This window comes from Neofelis nebulosa, chromosome 7 (assembly GCF_028018385.1).
Source record: "Neofelis nebulosa isolate mNeoNeb1 chromosome 7, mNeoNeb1.pri, whole genome shotgun sequence".
Taxonomy (NCBI): Eukaryota; Metazoa; Chordata; class Mammalia; order Carnivora; family Felidae; genus Neofelis; species Neofelis nebulosa.
Genome location: NC_080788.1, coordinates 12295112 through 12315040, shown reverse-complemented (window position 1 = coordinate 12315040; position 19929 = coordinate 12295112). Strand labels below are relative to the sequence as shown.

At 40.3% G+C, this 19929-nt stretch overlaps 1 protein-coding gene across 5 annotated transcripts in view; it reads right to left on the bottom strand.

Moving 5' to 3' along the window:
* The window catches only part of CHD2 (chromodomain helicase DNA binding protein 2), a 124145-nt gene that overhangs the window by 47898 nt on the left and 56318 nt on the right, over positions 1 to 19929 (bottom strand). For all 5 annotated transcript variants that reach the window (XR_009263852.1, XM_058736694.1, XM_058736693.1 and 2 more), the window contains 4 exons: positions 12891 to 13079; positions 6384 to 6546; positions 5460 to 5612; positions 3218 to 3289 (listed from right to left, as the gene is read on the bottom strand). Coding sequence is in view for 4 of the 5 variants with exons in the window: in XM_058736694.1 (XP_058592677.1) it covers positions 3218 to 3289; positions 5460 to 5612; positions 6384 to 6546; positions 12891 to 13079 (577 nt within the window). In the remaining variant the exon portion in view is untranslated. The remainder of the gene's footprint in view (positions 1 to 3217; positions 3290 to 5459; positions 5613 to 6383; positions 6547 to 12890; positions 13080 to 19929) is intronic.

The window sequence follows — 19929 nt, the reverse complement described above, 5'->3', positions numbered from 1 at the left end:
AGGATCCCTGATCAGCACAGCACACGCACAAAAAAAACCGAGCTGAAAAAAAATGTGCGGAGCACAAAAAAGTGTGTGGCTGAAGAGTCACGTGCAGGAAAAGACCCAGGCTCTGACATACTCGTTTTCACACCAATAATAGAGAATAAGTAGCCACGTATACCTGCCTGCACCTGAGCGCTCAGAAAATATGGGGCAGGAGGCAGAGAATAAATTATGTGAGTCAGAAGAAAAGAAAGCCAAACAGATTTCTATTTTTAGGGCATTTGATCATGTATGTCAAAGGCTGACACCTTTTTGGCACACAAGTGACACTCAAAAATTGGTAGTTCTGAGTTACATTTTGATAAATGAGTGTCTTTAATATACAAAGACACAATGAAAAGCTCTCCACAGTCTAATTAAGTCACCCTCACCAGCATTTGGCCATAAAAATTTTAAAAATAGAGATAGCGGTCTCAGAAGAACTTTAAACGATTCCAGTAAAGACTGATCAACAGCTGTGCTGAGGCACACACTTCATGATGCTTGGTACAAATACCAAGCGACACGCCACACTCTAATTTACAGAAGCCTACAGGTAAACAGTGGACACTTCAGAATGAGATACCTACACCAAATAAAACACGGGGTCTGAATTAATCATAGAAACAATTTTCTCTATCAAAGATAATATGAATTATAAGATGTTATTTGTGTCTCCTATCAAACTGAAGAGAGAAACTCAATGAAATTCAATGCTGCTAAGGGTGACATAAAAATGGAAATACTCATGCACAAGGAGTATGAATATAAACAGTTTTGGGAAATGTAGCAAAGTATACCAAAAACCTTTTTTAAATGCTCATACACTCTTGACTACACATCCAAAGACAACAAAGTATGTGATCAGGTTTAATCATTAGGTTAAATAAAGGCACGAGCATGAGAAAATACTAGAAGTTAATGTTTTTAATCTTTAATGACATGGGAAAATGCTCACAGAATTTTAAATGAAAAGTGACAACTATATGCAAAAGGATCCAATTAGGTAAACATACAGATAAATAAACAGTTACATCCATTATGAATGGAAACACACCCCAATGATGTGAGCAGCCAGTTGTCTCAGGAATGGGGGTTTTGTACAATTTTTCTTCTTCATACTCTTCACTATCTCCTAAATTTCTAAATGTGCATCGCATATTTCCCCCCGATGTTAAAGTATTTTTCTTAATAAAAAGGCTCAGATGTGCAAAAACAAAAAAACAAAAAATGGTAGAAAACCTGTATCTTATATACAGCCACGGGGTGAAGAATTGAGATTTAAAAAAAAAAAAAAAAAAAAAAGGCGGCAACTTTAGCTTTTCTCTGAGAGAGGATAATATGAAACATTCAAAATATTTTTAATGTTTATTTATTTATTTTGAGAATGTGCAAGCAGGGGAGGGGCAGAGAGAGAGGGAGAGAGAATCCCAAGCAGGCACCGCGTTATAAGTACACAGCCCGATGCAGTTTCCATCTCATGAATAATGAGATCATGACCTGAGCCGAAATCAAGAGTCAGATGCTTAACCAACTGAGCCACACAGGCACCCCTCGTATTATTTTGTAAACTAAGAGTAGGGAACGCAAAACCAATTTCAATAAATAGTAAATAATAAAAATAGCTAGCATTTACTGAGTACTAGTTATGTGTCAGGCAAGGAGCCTAGTGATTGCTATGTGTGGATTACTGCATTTAATCCACTAACATTTTAGGCTAATGAAGCCAAAATACTTTTTGTCTAACTAGGACTACGATGTGCAGTTCTAGAGGCAGAAGACATACCATTTTGGAGAAACAGACATAAACACTAAGAATTTAGCATTTAGCCCTTTAGAAAGCAGAACGTTGTTAACTAAAATTTAAATGGAAAAAAAAAAAAAGACGTAAGAGAACTTTTTATAACTTTAAACGTTATGTTTCATTTTTTGTTCTTGGTGATAGTTATATGGGAGTTTTCACTTTGTAAACATTCATCAAACTCTATACTTAAAATGTGCGTACTTTTGGGGCGCCTGGGTGGCTCGGTCGGTTAAGCGTCCGACTTCGACTCAGGTCACGATCTCGCGGTCCGTGAGTTCAGGCCCCGCGTCGGGCTCTGGGCTGACGGCTCAGAGCCTGGAGCCTGTTTCGGATTCTGTGTCTCCCTCTCTCTCTGACCCTCCCCCGTTCATGCTCTGTCTCTGTCTCAAAAACAAATAAATGTTAAAAAAAAAAAAAAAAAATTAAAAAAAAATGTGCATACTTTTATTTTTGAGAGAGCGAGAGTGCACTGATAGCATGGAGCCCAATGCAGGTTCGAACTCAAGAACCATGAGGTCGGGACCCGAGCTCGAGTCAGACGCTTAACAATCGAGGCGCCCCAAAATGTGTGTACTTTTTTATATGCATGACACTTCAATTTAAGAAACCTGACTTGAGAAAAATCAAAAGAAGGCAGAATGTTCAGTCCGTTCTACCTATACAAAGTAGTGGCCCAGGCTTCAGAAGCGCTCATGTTCTCTCTGAAGCTCTAGTTCTACTTCTGGCTGTCTCTGCTGATGCCTTCACGCGCACACGGGGCTACAGTGTTTTCTCCACTAAACCTCTTCTCCCCAGCTTCTCTCAAATCCCACAGCATCTAACAGTTTGATATGCACAAACCACAATATTACTATGGTTTCTAACTTTTCCTAAGCACCCCTTCTATATGTGCCTTAAAGCCAAAATACTTAAGAATGCAAATCTAAGGCGGACAACATAATTTAAGGCATCTCGTACCAGCAATCCAACAAATATGAGACCTGGCAAATGTATTTTTTAAGCCTCAGTCACCAAAAAAGTACATATCAGAACCTTCTGATGTAACGCACATGTAAAATTAATCCTCCAGGCCAGCCGTCCCCAACCCTTGCCTTGCTGCTTTCCCAGGCCCCAAAATTTGCTATCTGGAAGTGACTACAGAACACTCAGTTGATATTAGAACTACTCTGTCAGTAATCCGGACCAGGGGAGATAAACAAGCATGCATATTTTCTGGAATAATAAACAAAATTACGAGGCATCCTTTATATTAGTGATTTCTCATTCCATTCTCAAAGCAGGAGAAATTTATAGCGAACTGTTTCTAAAATGAAATATATTAAGCCAGAAAGGCTTTCCCCTGGACACAGAACCCAAGCTGCCCAGATAATAAAGCCATGCATGGTATACCTCAGACCCATCTGCATTGAAGTGGTCCAGGGCCTGTTTTCGGATTTCTCCCTTGATGGAACCATCCAGACGCTGTAAAAATAAACCACAAGAAAATCATAAGGTAGAAAGATCAGCTACACTCTGAACAAAACACCAGACTTGCAACCTTTATCATTCCAACAACACCCACTTAGTAAAAATAACCGGAATGCACTGGCAACATGCTGTCAGGGGACTGTGCTTAAGCAGCACATCCTACTTGCCCAAGCTCTCCAGTTACAGACTCAAGGTCAGAAACTTCTGGATTCAAAGGGCTATCTAGGTTGATCCAAGGATCAGAATGGCTGCCGGGGCCTATAAGGAGACAGATGGCAATACTCAAGCTGTGCTCAGAAGCTGTGTTTGCTTCTACATCTACAGGTACTAAAGAGATCAGGACACTGTACCACTGGTCACCTAATAACTAGCTCATACAGAAAATGGTCCTTCTTAGCTAATGCGACTACAAGGTGCACAGTTATTAAGGGCTACACAAACCAAAAAATTTTGTCTGGAAACATTCTGCCATAACATTAAAAGTGTTAAAATTAAGTTGATCATATATCCCAGCTTTTCCAAAAATTACACTCTGAAATCACAGCAAAATGTTTAAGCAGCCAAAACGCATATTCAAGAGAGCCTCTGGCATTACCTAGTTCTTTTATTAGAGTATGTGTCAGTTCTAGATCCTAATGTCACCATAGAAAACCGTATGTCAAAAAAATACTTGAGAACTGTCACCTGTCATCTGTACACATAAAGCATTTCTTACTCTTTAAAATCATATTCACATGTGTTCCCCTCACAATCACCACTTGAGATGAACAAAGTATCTCATTTCACAGAAGGCAAAACTGACCCAAGAGATGATGTCAGCTGGCCAGTGATGGGCGAGTGGCCAGGGACATAGTCCATGGAAGGACCTACACCTCCCCAGCTCAGAGCTCTGCTGACCAGACCCAGAGCCACAGAAACACACGTCAGATCACACCTGGCAACCCTCTTTCTCCTTTCTTACTTACCGACTCTGTTCAAAGCCTTAGCCCAAATATATGTTTAAATGGCAGGTTCAGAGCCTATATTTGAAATCAGAGAACCTAAATGCTCTCCTTTAAAATTCCCATCAACAGAAAACAGCAGACATGCCAGACCCAAGTGGACTGCAGTCTAACATTCCCTTCGGAGAATAGAAATGAATTTTTGTTCTACTTGATATCAAATGATGAGCTTGACCTGAAAGCTCGTCAGACACACTGAGAGATAACTGTCTTTATGCAGCGTGCTGATTTCTTAAATAATAACCACAGTATTAAACCATATTCTAAGACAGCTGCTGAAAGACCACACAAGATATTATGGATATGACAACACCTTTCAGGGCATTTTGAAAGACAATCTGCTAGTGAGTTTAAAGCTTGGCCTTCTTAAGAAACAATCACTAACTCCAAGTTTCTTCAATACCAGTCTAATTACATAGGTTGGTTGGAGAGTCCATCCACTCAAAGTCAAAGAAAGAATATTTCCCAGACAATCTTAAACATCAAAGCACTTAAAGGTTATGCCAAAAGTCAAGACAAACAGCACACACGTCCATAAATGAATCGGAGAGAAGTTTCACACAGTCTAATACCCAAAAAAATACTGTGCTGAGGAAACTCCTCTCCCTCTTATCTGGTTTTTCTCCTTACATTGTAGGAGATAACTGAGTGAAAACAAAACTCCACGGTAACAATCCCACAGAGAAGAGAGGGGCCACCTGCTTCAGGGCCCAGCAAACTTTTCACGTGCGCTGATCCTCTGAGTCCCAGCCTCACAGCCAGGGTCAGCTTCCTCTGGGATGAATACACAGAACTATCACCTCTCTCTTTCTTCCTAGGAACTGGACTTCTGTAATTAGGTCCACACTCCTTCCTCTCTACTATTACCCCAGACATGGGGCCATAAGAAACCATCTGACACATTTCTCTTGCCTGCTTTTCCTCTATTACTCACCTCTTTACTGCCCCCCCGGCCCGCCCCCAAAACAGAATGATCTCACATGACCATTTTCATTACAGGGTAGCTTAAAGGTATGGAAATAAACATAAAGACCCTCCTGGAACCTTAATTTCAATTTGTTTCCAGCTAGGAAACTTGTTTCCTAACTTTAGGATAATTTAACAAGCAAAGCACATAAGCCAGAGAGAGGCAGGCAGGGACTCCAATTTCTGAGCGTCCTTACCTGGAAAGGATAGTGCTTGATAGTCAGGTACTCAGCCAGGATGTCCAACATTCGGACCATCTGGGAGAAGATAAGGACTCTATTCCCCCTTTCTCGAAGTCTTGTCAACAGTTTATCTAATAGAATCAGCTTCCCACTGCTCCTGATCAGGGACTGGAGATTAACAAGACATTCCAATCATCACACACCAACCCATATTTCAATTTGCCCTTAATCACAAAGAGTTCCTTTATTTTCAATTTTTGTTAACGTTTATTTATTTTTGAGAGACAGAGACAGAGAACAAGCAAGGGAAGGGCAAACAGAGAGGGAGACACAGAATCTGAAGCAGGCTCCAGGCTCTGAGCTGTCAGCACAGAGCCCGATGTGGGACACGAACCCGTGAACCGTTAGCTCATTACCTGAGCCGAAGTCAGATACCTAACCAACTGAGCCACCCAGGCGCCCTGAAGAGTTCCTATTTTTAAAATCATCTTCAGGGGCACCTGGGTGGCTCAATCAGTTCAGTGTCCAACTCTTGATTTCGGGTCAGGACATGATCTCACTGTTCGTGGAATTGAGCTCCGAGCTGGGCTCCACACTGACAGTGTAGAGCCGGCTTTCCATCCTCTCTGCCTCTCTCTCTCTCTGCCCCTCTCGTACAAGTTTCGCTCTCTGTCTCTCTCAAAATAAATTTTAAACCCATCTTTAGGCTAAAACCCCATATAGTCTGGCTGACAAGTAATTCCTGAAATGCTCTTCACCTGGTTTATCTGCGACATTGTACTTTCCATACTTCTCCTATTTAACTTTCCTCATCTGTTTTTAAAGCTTCTTTTGATGCTCCATGAAGAGTCATCAAAGGAGGAAAGAAAAGACTGATAAAAAGCATCTATAGACACTGAAGTGCTTGAGGACTTCATTACAAACAAGGTGGCCACGCACCAGGAGAACCTCCTGCCCGTTCTCTCGCTCGCTGTCTTCTGGGGGTTTGATCAGGTAGCAATGGTTGCAGCATTTTTTCAATTCCATCACAATGTTCAGGAAACCAGACGTGCTGCCTCGTGTTCCCTTGGCAAGAGCCTTGTAATTCCTGGTCAGAATCCATCTGCAAATTAAAATAATGACCTTCAATTCAAAGAGAGAATCGGAGGCATCAGATTATAAGAGAGAGCAAAGTTACTGGAAAGATAAAGACCAAAAAGGCCTAGGACCGTTAAAAACCATGGAGGGATATTTCACTTTCCATCTCCTGCCGCCCAACCAGGACCGCTCACAGCTTGAGTCTGGTTCAGAGTGTTAACCACTGGGTAAACATGTTCTACTGGGCATTTCAACCTGACTGAACACAGGAATATTAAAAAGAAATAACAGTGAAATATATGTACATATACATACACATGTGAAACAAGGACTGTCACTGAAGCACTCTTTATCACAACATAAAAATGGAAATAAGTTGCCTAATAGTAGGAGATTAGTTAAATAAAGATTACCAAGAGACAGAAGCTATGTACCCATTTACAAACTGTTGTAGAAGGACATTTTATATGACAAAATGCTCATGGTAACTATCTTTTACATCTAAATTTTAAAAGAGAAAAGGAGAAATACATAGGTATTTATGTATATCCATATATAAGCTTTAACTATACACTATAAAACGTTAAAAGTGCTTTTTTTCTGAGTAATGAAACCTCTTTACACTTTTAACAATCCTACTTTTAGAAATCTATCTCAAAGTAGAGTGTTCAAGGATTTTCACCGTAGTACAGTTTGTAAGAGTAAAGTATTTGAGGGTTGTCTGGGTGGCTCAGTTAGTTGGGCATCAGACTGCTAATTTCAGCTCAAGTCACGACCTCACGGTTGTGAGATCGAGCCCCATATGGGGCTTCGCACTGAGCGTGGAGCCTGCTTAATATTCTCTGCCTCCCTCTCCCTTTGCCCCTTCCCCCACTTGCCCTCCCTCTCAAAAATAATAGATTAAAAAAGAAAAAAAGAGTCAAGTATTTGAAACAATCCAAATGTCCTCCACGAGGGCTGGTTGAATAAACTATGCTACAAATCGACAATGGAATATTATGCAGTTGCAAAAAGAAGAGAGTATCTTTATAAACTACTATGGAGTGTTCTTCAGCACACATCATTGAGTGAAAAAAGGTACAGAACAATGTATACAGTATGCTGTTTATATAGGAGGAGGGAGACAGCAAAATGGTTAAAATGTATTTGGTTGTATTTTAAAAATTAGAAAATAAAGGAAAGAAAACCATTAAGAATTTTACTTGGTATCACCTAAGGGAAGAAAGGCCTAGAATGAAGGGGACAAGGATAGAAGCTAGATATATTTGAACATGCCAGCTTTTGTAGTTGTGCCCTTGGAACTCTACAAATATTGTAAATAGTTATGAAGAAAGATTAAGCAAAGTCATCTTTAAAAAGTAAAACTAAAATGAAATCAAATATTGTATCTAGGTAGGAGCATATCCACAAGACAAAGGATCTCAAGTGCTTTTAAGACTCTTATCCATTTCTAATAGAATATACCTTTAAATTTTATTTATTTTTGAGAGACAGAGAGAGAGAGCGAGCGAGCGAGCATGCACGGGTGGGGGAGGGGCAGAGACAGAGAGGGAGACACAGAATCTGAAGCAGGCTCCAGGCTCTGAGCTGTCAGCACAGAGCCCGATGTGGGACCTGAACTCACAAACCATGAGATCATGACCTGAGCCAAAGTGGGACACTCAACCAACTGAGCCACCCAAGTGCCCCTCCAGTGGAACACAAACAAAATACAAACACAAAAACCCTTAACCTGTTTTTGTTATTCACAATGCTGACAATAATCCTTGCATTATAATTATTGTAAAGCTGTGTGTGTAGTATGAATTAGGTTGGTGCAGTTGAGAAGTCAAATTTTTGGTAGGGGTATTAAGACTATTAAGGTCAAATAAAATCTCTATGTTGTCCTGTTTAATTGAAAAAAAAAATCATGATGTATTTTTCTTCTGTTTAAAAACAAATTTTCTAATTCTGTCCACAGAAAAAGCCTGTGAGTGATGTCCAATGTAGCTGCAAATAACAGCTCTAGTAGCCAATTTGTGGTCTCCAAATTCCATTTTCCAACAAAATAGTATGCAGAGCATGCTGGATATATGGCTGACTCTAGTTCTGGGGCAGGAAACGTACAAGATGAACATGAACATTTTATTATTTCAGAAAGCAAAAAGCTATCAACTACTGCTAGGATTATGTCAAAAGGCCTCAGAACCAACTTGAATAAGCTCCTCCCAGCTAAAAATGGGAGTCATTCTAACCATGAGTGTAAAACAATACCTGTCACAGAATGAAGCACAAATTTGCTTATTGAGGAGTTCACAATCATACCAAAACAAATCTCATTAGTCAAAACCTCTGAAGACATGGAGATAACCTATTGTTTCTTTTAAAAATGTCAAATATCCAACGTGAATGGACCCCGAGCACACTGTGCTAAGTCAGACAGAGAAAGACAAGTACTATATAGTATCACTTATATGTGGAATCTAAAAAAGCCAAACTCATAAAAACACAAAGTAAAATAGTGGTTACCTGGAAATGTGGGGATGGGACAGATGTTGTTTAAAAGTACAAACTGCAATGAGTAGTAAATGATCGCTAGAGATCTAATGCATGGCATAGTGAATACAGACAACAGTATCATATACTCATCCACTCTACTACGAGACTAGAACTTAATGACTCCAACCACTAAAAAGAAAGGATCATTAGGTAATGTGATACCGATGCTAACTACACTACAATGACAATATATTATAGTATGTAACTATATCAAAGTAACATGTTATACACCTTATATTTGTACTTTATATGTCAAACATGTTTCAATTTACTTATTTTTTAATGTTTATTTTTGAGAGAGAGAGTCAGAGAGCGAGCAGAGGGGGGACAGAGAGAGAGGGGGACACAGACTCTGAAGCAGGTTCTAGGCTCTGAGCTGTCAGCACAGAGCCTGACATGGGGCTTGAACTCACAAACCACGAGATCATGACCTGAGCAGAGGTCGGACATTTAACCAAATGAGCCACCCAGGCACCCCAAACATATTTCAATTTAAAAAATTATATTTTGTTGGGGTGCCTGGGTGGCTCAGTCGGTTGAGCATCCAACTCTTGATTTCAGCTTGAAATACCCAGGATCATGGGATCAAGCCTGGTGTCCAGCTCTGCACTGAGCGTGGTGCCTACTTGGGACTGACTCTCTCTCTCTCCCTCTCCCTCTCTCCCTCTCCCTCTCCCTCTCCCTCTCCCTCTCTCCCTCCCTCCCTCCCCCTTTGACCCTTCCCCACTTGTGCTCTAAAATAAAAAACACTTTTTTAAAAATTAGTGTTTTTTAAATGTCAAAAATCAAAAAGAATTATGCATTTACTTATTCTGTTTTTCCTATATGAACTGTTCCTCAGTTGAAACAGGGAAGTTTCTTTTTGTAGAAGTGTTCCAGCTAATAAACAAAGGAGTACTAAAATTTGAATAGCACCACTTTGTAATCCCTAATGAAGTAATGGATCTAGGCAATGCTTACCAAATACTTGCTAATATCACAAGAAGACAATCTCCTATGAAAGAATGTACCTTTGCATTCTACGAAATACTCATACTGAATCTGAGTCTAATCAAACATCTACACTTATCTGGAAATGAGAAAGGATCAAATAAAAATATTAAATGATGCCACGGAGCTAGAATCAGAAAAATCCAGGCTGTGAAAAATATCTAGAGAACACAGACTCAGTTTCTTCTCAAAAAATTTACAAGGACGGGGTAAACGGGTTCAAATAAACTGAAGAGACATGCCAACCAGTCATAATGTATGGAGCTTACTTACATCCCAATGCAAACAAGCCATCTGTGTGCATGTGTGTATGTGCCTGTGTACATTATGTATATGACAACCAGGGAAATGTTAACACTCACTAAGTATTATAAAAATAAGGAATTATTAGGGCGCCTGGGTGGCTCAGTCGGTTAAGCGTCCGACTTCGGCTCAGGTCATGATCTCACGGTCCGTGGGTTCGAGCCCCGCGTCGGGCTCTGTGCTGACAGCTCAGAGCCTGGAGCCTGTTTCAGATTCTGTGTCTCCCTCTCTCTGACCCTCCCCCGTTCATGCTCTCTCTCTGTCTCAAAAATAAATAAACGTTAAAAAAAAAAAAAAAAAAAACCTTTTAAAAAAAAAAAAATAAGGAATTATTGGTATTTTAAGTATAATAATAGTATTGAAGTTATGTTTTTATTGAGGTATGATTGACATGTAACACTGCATTAGCTTCAGGTGTACAACACGATTTGACACTTGTATATACTGCAGAATGATCACCACGGTAAGTCTAACATCTATCACCCTACACAGTTACAAAAACCTTTTTCCTCGGTGGTGGGGACTTTCAGGATCTATTCTCTTAACAATTTTCAAATATACAATATGGTATTATTAATCATAACTGCCATGCTGCATATTCCATCCTCATGACTTACTTATTTTATAACCAGATGTTTGTTTATATGTTTTGACCCCCCCCTTCACCCATTCCTCTCACCCCCCATCTCACCCCCTTCCCCGGCAACCACTGTTCTGTTCTCTGTATCTGTAAGTTTGGTTTTGTTGTTGCTGTTGTTTTGTCTCACTTTAGTCCTTATCTTTTAGGTACCTACAGAAACATTTGATAAGTACCTGAACCATGTTTCAAACAACCTAGGGGTGGAAATGGGGGTGCAAATGAAGATACAGGTGAACTGAGGCTGGCTATGAGTGGGTAACTGAAACTGGGTTGACTCTGGGTACATGACTACCTCCTATTCTGTTTCGGTACATAGCAGAGATTTCCCAGAATAAAAAGATTTTTAAAAGTCAAGGTAGTATTAGGCAAAAGGGTCAGATAGTAATTTTTGACCACTAAAATCCTGTGGTTTTTTTGGTTTCATTAAAAACAAGCAGGGACTGGGTGCCTCGGTCAGTTAAGTGTCCAACTTTGGCTCAGGACATGATCTCATGGTCTATAAGTTTGAGCTCCACGTCAGGCTCTGTGCTAATAGCTCAGAGCCTGGAGCCTGCTTCAGATTCTGTTACCCGCCCCCACCACACACACACACACACACACACACACACACACACACACCTCTCTCTGTCAAAAATAAAAATATTTTTGGGGCACCTGGGTGGCTCAGTCGGTTAAGCGTCCGACTTTGGCTCAGGTTATGATCTCACGTTTCATGGGTTCAAGCCCCACGTTGGGCTCTGTGCTGACAGCTCAGAGCCTGGAGCCTGCTTCAGATTCTGTGTCTCCCCTCTCTGCCCCTCCCCTGCTCATGCGCGCGCTCTCTGTCTCAAAAATAAATAAACATTAAAAAAATTTTTTTAATAAATTAAAAAAAAAATAAAAAAATTTTTTAAGTTTTGAATTAAAAAAAAAAAAAAGCAAGGCATATTATTAGAGATTACCAAACTTTTAACCTTAGACTATAATTTTCACGGTATGTAGTTATAATTACTCCAGATTTAACTTGAAATAATCAAAACTAAAGCCTATTACAAGCATATTATATACTACCCCGTCCCAAATCCAGCATTTTGCCTTAAACTCATCATAACCTAAACCAAGTCCATAACCTGGCCAGGCCACTTGGGGTGCCAGAAAGGAGAGCATCTTCCCCCATCAGCACAGAGGGGAACACTTTTCCTTCTAAACCTGCACAGCCCCCTGCATCTGCCTCAGTTAGTAAACAAACCTGTTTTAGCCACTTGTCTCTACTCTGTCTTCCCTACTGAGCAACACTTCCGGCAGGAACATGTTCCACCCATCTTCGTACTCCCAGTATTTAGCACAATGCCTGCCACTTTGTAGAATATTAGTAACTGACTGAATTGAGTAGCAGAGAAGAAATACATGACTGAGTGAAATATACCTGTTTATTGGAAGGGGATTAGCATTAAAATTTAACATATACTTCGGACTACCCACATAATGAAAAGTGCTGTGCAAATTCTCACCCAAAGAAAAAAGCAAGAATAAAACTTCCTCTTTCTAACCATGAGTATACTGCTTCTTAAATCTGTGTTGAGGCATCACTGAAAAAAGCAGTCTGGGGGCGCCTGGGTGGCGCAGTCGGTTAAGCGTCCGACTTCAGCCAGGTCACGATCTCGCGGTCCGTGAGTTCGAGCCCCGCGTCAGGCTCTGGGCTGGGCTGATGGCCCAGAGCCTGGAGCCCGTTTCCGATTCTGTGTCTCCCTCTCTCTCTGACCCTTCCCCGTTCATGCTATGTCTCTCTCTGTCCCAAAAATAAATTTAAAAAAAAAAAAAAAAAAAAAAAAAAAAAAAGCAGTCTGTCAACTGTCGATCTTATGGCTTCTCTGTACTGATGTTAATCCCACTGAGTCTTGACCCGGCCCACAGCTTACTTGTAATACTGCTTCTGCAGAGCAGACATCTCCACCCTGAGGATCTGTTCCACTTTGGCAGGAAGGGATTTTTCTACATCCTTTTTGACCCTACGGAGAAGGAAGGGTTCCAACACCTTATGGAGACTCTGATAGCCGTTTTCCCTTCCTTTCCCATGGTCCTCTTCAAAATCTTCCCAGAATTCAAACCTGGAAATAAAACAGGACAGTGTTCGTTACAGAAGCAACCGAGAAGAAAAAGAAGCAGTTTTTCAAGCTAAAATTTCAATTAACTAAATGGAAAAAATAATCTGTAAACAAACAACAAACAAAATAAGACTCTTCCCTATAAGGAAAGATAAATTTCATCAGTCACTAGCTCAGGAATACAAGAGAGGGGAAAACAGTAAGGAAAGAGAAAACCACTGAATCAATCCAATGAGTCTACCGAGAAAACCCACTGAATCAATCCAATGAGTCTACACTGGATAACACTGGGTTTCCAATTCTTAGACTGGATCTAGAGTTCACAGGACACTTCTGTATAACATGCAATGAGTAAGTATACATAAGTTATTGGTTATGAAATGTTCTTCAGAAAAACTAATAAGCTATCTTTTAATAAGCTGCAATTTCTTAGGAAACAAATTCAAAGGTAAGAGAATTAGTGGCAATATTACAGCTGTCACCACTCAAAGGTAAAGTCAGTTACATAATTTCCATCAATAATCTTCACTGTTCATAGATTAAAAAATTAGTGGATTTATGATGACAGTAACCAAACTATGGCCCCCAAATAAGAACAGTAACACAAGTGACACCAATTTAATAGTATTAGAACTTGAAGACACAAATTTTACTAACAATAAATTCTAAAACTTAGGGGTGTCTGGGTGGCTCAGTCAGTTACATGCCCAACTTTGGCTCTGGTCATGATCTTGCAGTTTGTGAGTTTGAGTCCCACATGGGGCTGTCTGCTCTCAGTTCAGAGCCTGCTTTGGATCCTCTGTCCCCCTCTCTCTCTGCCCCTCTCCCACTCTCTCTCTCAAAAATAAATGTAAAAAAAAAATTTTAATGAATTAAAAAACTTGTCACCATAATAATTCTGCCTCAACTCTATAGAGGAAAGTTCCTTGCATTTCAACGTCTTTTAACTTTTTTTCAATGTTCATTTATTTTTGAGAGACAGAGCATGAACAGGGGAGGGGCAGAGAGAGAGAGAGGGAGACACAGAAGCTGAAGCAGGCTCCAGGCTCTGAGCTGTCAACACAGAGCCTGATGCAGGGCTCGAACCCATGAACCGTGAGATCGTGACCTGAGCCAAAGCCGGACGCTCAACTGACTGAGCCACCCAGGTGCCCCCTTGCATTTCAATCTTAATTCAATCATCTTTGATTACTAACGGGCCTGTGGCAGAAGTCCAGAATAGGACACGGTGAACAGATTTCTTTCAAAAACAAACCCCAAAAATGAAGGAAATTTATTTCATGAGGATTGAAAGAAGTACACGGTTTTGCCACTAGAAAGCCAATGATGCACTTGGAGGAGCTAGCAGGGTTCTGTGTGCAAACTAAAGCTCAGTAGGGGAGAGCATGCCATCGACCAAGCCTAGCACTCAGTTGATCGCTGCTGCGTGGTCTGCCCTCTGATACCAGGCAGCCCTCCTCTGTTGAGGCCAGTCACGTTCCGGAATAAATAGCTCAACATTTCCTAGAGCTCTGTAAGACTCCAAAGCAACTACTCTCTGCTAAAATGGAAAGTCAGAGAGAAAATGCCAGCACCGCTAGTGTGCACTGGCATCAAGAGAGCCTGCTGCCATTTCTGAACTGATAAACGGCCACGCATTTCACCAGGCACTGCGAGGTGGGTCAACACCTGCCTCGGTAACACCTAGGAATGAACAAAACAGCCATCTTCAGGAAGTTCAGGCAAAAAGATCTTTTGGGGTAGAAATCTAAACACATCACTAGAGCTTATAGCCTGATAAACCTAAGTTGTATTTTGTCACACTTCTATGAAAATACTCCAGGAACAAAAATAAATGAGGAATTAAAACTAGGAAGAAGACTAAAATGAACAAGGCCAACTGAACTATCTCAATGCTAGGGATGGCACGTCACACACAAAATGTATGAAGCAACTGGACATCAGGAACTATCACCATATCAAGCTATTTTCTGAAGAGCTGGGAGACAAATTTAAGAGAACATTTCAATTTACTTAACGTTCATTATCATTAATTAAAACTATACTAGTCTAAAAACTTAAATATAAACCTTATTTATAAGTTACTTCCCCTACTGTGCTAGACAACAAATATTTTCACCTACTTAGTGTATTCTTACTAAAAAGCTTAAGAATCCCTTTATGCATACACTGAATGGTTTATGAATGGCCTATGGCTGCTTTCCCTCTGAACAGCAGAGATGAGTAGCTGTAACAGACCATAATGCCTATAAGCTGGAAATGTTTCTTATCAGGTCCCTTTAAGAAAAAGTTTGCTGTTCTCTAAAGCAGAATACTGTCAACTTAAAATACCACATACATAAAAGGTATAGGCTTATAGCAGTAAGTAACTTAACAATAACACCATGCACAGCCTAGAGGTTATTTTAGATATATCCCTATTATCAACTTGTGTACATAACATATGACTCTCACGAAAGTAGGAACAATTTGGATTGCTTAAATATTCCAGACTTTGGGATTTTAGAAAAATAGAAGCTTACTCTACTGAGGAATAACAAAGAAGAAAATTAAAAGAATGAAAACAGTATGCTAGAATTCATGTGATAAATATGCAAACAAATTCAGACTGGCCTAGACAGCAGAGGCAGAAGCAGAAGCAAAAACAAAACAAAAAACAAATCTTATACCAAGAGGTTACATCTCTGAAATCTGCTCTACTGAGTTATTTTGTGGAGTGGGTACGCAGTACATTTTGCAAGTGATTGTACACTCAATTCTTGGGGCTTGCTTTATCTTTTTGTATTTTTAATACCAAGCACCATGCTTTGCAGAACAGTACTTACAAAGTAAATGACTGGTACATATTTTAATAAGGGTAGTGATCAAATTGCTAAAAAGGGTAGTAGTCTGGTCAGAGCCACCATGCAGGAAAACTGACTGGACAGACCATGTGCTAAGAAAACAGATTACAGTTGGTTAAAAAAAGAACTAACTTCTGGATTTAAAAAACAGTAATAGACCAGCGAAGGAAACAATCAGCAAAACTAAAAGGCAACCGACAGAATGGGAGAAGACATTTGCAAATAATATATCAGATAAAGGGTTAGTACCCAAAATCTATAAAGAACTTATCAAACTCAACACCCAAAAATCAAATACTCCAGTGAAGAAATGGGCAAAAGACATGAATGGACACTTCTCTAAAGAAGACACCCAGGGGCACCTGGATGGCTCAGTCGATTAAGTGTCTGACTTCGGCTCAGGTCATAATCTTCCAGTTCATGGGTTTGAGCCTCGCATCGGGCTCTTCCCTCTCTCTTTGCCCCTCCTCCACTCATGCTCTGTCTCTCTCTCCATCTTTCAAAAATGAATAAACGTTAAAAAAAAAAAAAAAGAAGACATCCAGATGGCTAACAGACACATGAAAAGATGCTCAACATCACTCATCATCAGGGAAATACAAATTAAAACCACAATGAGATACCACCTCACACCTATCACAACAGCTAAAATTAACAACTCAAGAAACAGCAGATGTTGGCGAGGATGCGGAGAAAGAAGAAACCTTTTTCACTGCTGGTGGGAATGCAAACTGGTGCAGCCACTGGAAAACAGTATGGAGGTTCCTCAAAAAACTAAAAATTGAACTACCCTACGATCCAGCAATTGCACTACTAGCTATTTATCCAAGGGATATAGGTGTGTTGTTTCAAAGGGGTACATGCACCCCAATGTTTATAGCAGCACAAGCAACAATAGACAAAATATGGAGAGAGCCCAAATAACCATCAACGGATGAATGAATAAAGAAGATGTGATATACACACACACAATGGAATATTACCCAGCAATCAAAAAGAATGAAATCTTGCCATTTGCAACTACATGGCTCGAACTAGAGGGTATTATGCTAAGCAAAATTAGTCAAAGAAAGACAAGTATCATATGGCTTCACTCATATGAGGAATTTAGGATACAAAACAGATGAACATAAGGGAAGGGAAGCAAAAATAATATAAAAACAAGGAGGGGGACAATATAAGAGACTCTCAAATATAGAGAACAAATGGTTGCTGGAGGGTAGTGGGAGGAGGGATAGGCTAAATGGGAAAGGGGCATTAAGGAAGACACTTGTTCGGATGAGCAGTGGGTGTTATACACAGGGGATTAATCACTAGAATCTACTCCTGAAACCGTTGCACTATATGCTAACTTGGATGTAAATTTAAAAATTAATTAATTAATTTAAAAAATTTAACACAGTAATAGCCTGTCACAGTTGAGGAGATGAAGGTACAAAAGTTATCTGACCAGGGGCACCTGGGTGTCTCAGGGACACCTGGGTGGCTCAGTCAGTTAAGTGTCTGACTTCGGCTCAGGTCATGATCTCATAGGTCCGTGAGTTCAAACCCTGTGTTGGGCTCTGTGCTGACAGCTGAGAGCCTAGAGCCTGCTTCAGATTCTGTGTCTCCCTCTCTCTCTGCCCCTCCCCTGTTCGTGCTCTGTCTGTCTCTCTGAAAAACTAAATAAACATTAAAAAAAAAAAAAAAAAGTTATCTGACCAAATTTAATTCCGCTCTGTACAATAATTTTTCTTCGGTGGATCATTTCTTTGACAGGACCAAGTGGTTCTGTAGCACCATCTGGAATCGAAGGAACTACAGCTAAGGATGAGGAAAATACTGGATTTTAGTCCTCTGCATACCAAGCTCAGGCAGAAACAAAGGTAAATCTTAATTCCTTAACTAATGGAGTTGCATGAATCTTTGTGGAAAAACAATCTTTTAAAAAATGTTTGAGGAGCACCTGAGTGGCTCAGTCAGTTGACCGTCCTGACTTCAGTTCAGGTCATGATCTCATGGTTTATGAGTTCGAGTCCCGCATCAGGCTTGCTGCTGTCAGCACAGAGCTTGCTTCAGATCCTCTGTCCACCCCCTCTGCCTGTCCCTCCCCCATCCCACGCTTGCATTCTCTCTCTCCCTCTCAAAAATAAACACGTAAAAAAAATAAAAAATAAAAATATGCTTGAAAACAATGTTTTACAAAATTTAATGTTTATTCATTATTTTTGAGAGAGAGAGAGAGAGAGAGAGAGACAGACAGACAGACAAAGCACGAGCAGGGAAGGGGCAGAGAGAGAGGAAGAGACAGAACTTGAAGCAGACCCCAGGCTCTGTCAACACAGAACCCGACACGGGGCTCAAACTCAGAGACCATGAGATCATGACCTGAGCCGAAGTCAGATGCTTACCCAACGGAGCCACCCAGGCACCCTGAAAACAATGCTTTAAAAACAAAGCTTTCGAAGAGAAAAAGTTCTCTTACACACACACACACAAAACTACATCTCTAACTCCAATCCATCATTCCAAAAGTAATTCAACTGGCCACAAAAGAACACTTTGGATGAACTATCAGAATAATCATGTCTACTAGGAACGCCACAGTTGCTAAATAGCAGAAAAGTAATTATGACCAATTAGGAACCAAAATCCCTACCATCCACTCCAGTAGTCAAGTACAAAAGGGCAAATCTAGCTAACCATTCATTGGTGGAAACTATGCACCACATTCTTTTTTCAGGGGACAAGCACAGATGTTGCATGGTGCCTCAAGACTCCTACCATGTAGAATAGTCTCATCTCATCTCATCTCAGTGGTGCTATGTAGGATGTACTTCTTCTCTTAGAATTTGAAGACCAAAGGATATTGACCTTCGTCATAGAAGACCTGAAACTGACCTCAGTCCATCCAACTTATTGAATGATAAGGGACACATTTTCATCATCTAAGTCAGCATTCTGAAGCAAACACTTCCAGTGTATCAAAAAGACCCAATATGAAAACTATAAAGTAATACACATGAAAACACTCTATTTCAGAAAACAAAGGTTAATAATAAATAATTGACAATTTGACTATTTCTAAACTTTTCTACGTTATGTTTTACGGCACTTGTACCTTTGAAAAGCATGCTTTATAAAAACTCGGCCTTATGCTAATACGTGATGAACAGGGTCTCATTACAGAAGGTACAACAGACTGTTCAAGACGAGAAGAGGGCAACTGCCTCCATCCTCAGGCTACTATCGACTCACAGAGCTCTGTGGAAGGGACAGAGGACCCAGGTGAGAAGAAACAGGACAGGCAAGAGGAAAACAAGGAGACGGGATAGGCAGGGTGCAGTGTGACAGGAAAAGAACCTCTAACATAGTGTTTCTCGACTGGTGGTGATGCCCAATGTCCCCCAATCCCTTGGGGACACTGGGAATGTCTGGAGACATTTTTGGTTGTTACCACTGAGAAAGAGGGCAGCTACTGACATGTGGTGGGGTAGTGGCGAGGGATGCTGCTCAACAACATATAATGCAAAGGACAGCCTCCAGCAAAAAAGAATTATCCAGCCCAGAATGTTAATAGTGCTGAGACTCAGAAACTCTGCTCTGAGAGAAGGCAGAGAAAGGAGGGGTGCCGAGGGAGCTCCACTCCCAGAAGCACACCGTAGTGAGGGTGGCTGAAAAAAAGGGAAATAGTTTCAGCCTAATCTGCTAACGCAGTAGTCAGGGCAGCATGGTTAGAGTGGTCAAGCTTCTCTACTCATCTTCTGAAGAGTCTTAAACTATCCTTGAAAAATAAAAGTCAAAAAAGGACAGCCACCAACAAATGAAAATAGAGAATTTGTTGCTAGTAGGCCTGCCTCACAAGAAATACTAAAGAAGTCCTGTAAGCTAAAAAGAAGTGATTTTAACCCAGTGACAAACTCCACAGGGAGAAATAAATATAACTGGAAATGATAATATAAATGTGTAAATATGAAAGACTATATGTTTTTCTCTTATTACTTTAAAAGACAAACCTGGATAAAGCAATA